This window comes from Nanorana parkeri, unplaced genomic scaffold (genome assembly GCF_000935625.1).
Source record: "Nanorana parkeri isolate BGI_ZX_2015 unplaced genomic scaffold, ASM93562v1 scaffold289, whole genome shotgun sequence".
Lineage (NCBI taxonomy): Eukaryota > Metazoa > Chordata > Amphibia > Anura > Dicroglossidae > Nanorana > Nanorana parkeri.
In genome coordinates this window covers 768,970-770,975 of record NW_017306557.1, presented here as the reverse complement: position 1 = coordinate 770,975, position 2,006 = coordinate 768,970, and the positions used below count along the sequence as shown (strand labels likewise).

Genomic DNA, 2,006 nt, shown 5'->3' with positions numbered 1-2,006 from the left:
ATATATATACACATACATATATCTATCTCATGAAATATAATATACAGAATGTAGAGTAATAAGAAAATGAACTCTCCTGGGACACAGACAGCAGCAATAAAATCCCGTACCTGTTTCTCAAAGGCGCTGGGCACCAGTCTTCTGAGCTCAGACAAGCTGTTATTAATCCTGTCCCGCCGACGCTTCTCTATGATCTACAAAAGGAACACAGCGTTGCGTTTAGGGGAGGGGGACCTTCCAATAAAACGGGAACACAATTGTTTCTGGATTGCTGTTCCAAATGACATTTCACTGGAGAACCAAAAGATGTGACGACCAATCAAATGGGAGCAATGCCAACATCATACAAGTGCTTTGCATGGAATATGTTTAATTCGGGTTGGACACATTCATATGGAGATCAGGAGCCGGTCTGTCCAATCCAGGAGCCAGCAGCAGTTTTTAGGAGCCAGCTCCATTGACAGCAACTAGAGAAGACCTCAGAAGCTAGGCGCCAGCTGTCATTCTAAGTGAGCGTTGCCGACCTGGCTCCTGGGATCTGCCCAGCTCTGGTTTAATTCATGAAATGAGAACTCCTCGGTGTGCAGATGATGCATCGTGTCAGGTTAGAGGTCTGGGGGGGAGACTGGTCAGACATTTAGGATTTTTTTATAAGAGATCTCTTCATCCTCACTGTATAAATGCTATAAAAAGCTGCTGTGTGACCCAGAGCATGACATGTATGTGACCTGTGTGTGACACTCACCCCTCTGCGCCTCTTTCTAGCCAGGATCTGGGAGGTGGTAGATGGGGACATCGATCCCGGAGCTGAACTCAAGTTTCTAAAAAGGAAATGAATATATGATAAGAATAGAGTAGATGGCAGTGGGACAGAGGAGTAGATGGCAGTGGGACAGAGGAGTAGATGGCAGTGGGACAGAGGAGTAGATGGCAGTGAGACAGAGGAGTAGATGGCAGTGGGACAGAGGAGAAGATAGCAGTGACAGAGGAGTAGATGGCAGTGGGACAGAGGAGAAGATAGCAGTGACAGAGGAGTAGATGGCAGTGACAGAGGAGTAGATGGCAGTGACAGAGAAGTAGATGGCAGTGACAGAGAAGTAGATGGCAGTGACAGAGGAGAAGATAGCAGTGGAAAGTTTGGAGAAGTTGCACAGTCAATGTGATGATTGGGGTCAGGATGGACACTGATGGGTGAGAGGGTTCAGTGTTCCCTCCTGATCAGTCCCCGATCCCTATGACAATCTATTGATCCCTTGCACTCCTCACCCATTCTCATCGGCACTCTCCTTCTCCACCTCGATGTTCTCATCCAGCTCGCTGTCTGATGAGCTGTAGTCGTGGTGGCTCCTCTTCATGGTGCTGAGTGTGTGTGCAGTCCTGGCCGGCTGCTGTCACTGTGCCGCCTCCTCCGGCTGTCCCTCTGGTTAAGATCTAAGCCATCCCTTTCCCACGGTTCGCCTCTTACATGGGGAGGGGGGGGGGAGGCTGAGCACTGGCGCCTGCTCCTGGAACACAATTATCTGCTTGTAGCCAATAATTCTTCTCCCAGCGCCCCGCCCCTCCTCCTCCGCTCTCTGACGTCAGGCCCTACAAAGGAGTCTTGGAGCCCCGTCTCCCCTTTCTCCATTCTGAAAGAACTCGGTTTGTCAGAGTGATTGACAGGCGAAGAGAGGGTGGGGGGAAGTGAGGGCTGGCTCCACCCCGCTCTGACCGGATTGGTCTGGCGCCCGGCCAGGTTGGAGTCTGCAGGGCAGTCTGTTAGCACGCGCGGGCCGTGGGAAAGTGGCTGTCGCGGGCGGTGACAGCCTGCGGCCGGGAGGAGAGAGAGCTGCCGCCGCCGCCGCCGCCGCCGGCCTTCCATGAACAATGGTGTCCCTGCTATCCCCCAGCGGCGTGCACACCTTCCCCCCCTCCCTGCGCGTGCACGGCACCGTTTCCTATACTGAGGACCGGCACCTCTCTCCCCTGTGCACGCTCCCGATCTCCGGCGCTGGTCAGCGAGTTCA

At 53.1% G+C, this 2,006-nt stretch overlaps 1 protein-coding gene across 3 annotated transcripts in view; it reads right to left on the bottom strand.

Annotated features, from left to right (window-relative positions):
- The window catches only part of HEY1 (hes related family bHLH transcription factor with YRPW motif 1), a 4,373-nt gene extending 3,017 nt beyond the window's left edge, over positions 1-1,356 (bottom strand). The window contains exons 1-3 of one of the 3 annotated variants that reach the window (XM_018557547.1): positions 1,267-1,356; positions 746-821; positions 109-194 (exon numbers count right to left, since the gene is read on the bottom strand). In XM_018557547.1, the coding sequence (XP_018413049.1) occupies positions 109-194; positions 746-821; positions 1,267-1,355 (251 nt within the window). In that variant the 5' untranslated portion in view covers position 1,356. The remainder of the gene's footprint in view (positions 1-108; positions 195-745; positions 822-1,266) is intronic. The other 2 variants (XM_018557546.1, XM_018557548.1) reach the window with 2 other exon arrangements.
- Positions 1,357-2,006: the final 650 nt, after the last annotated feature.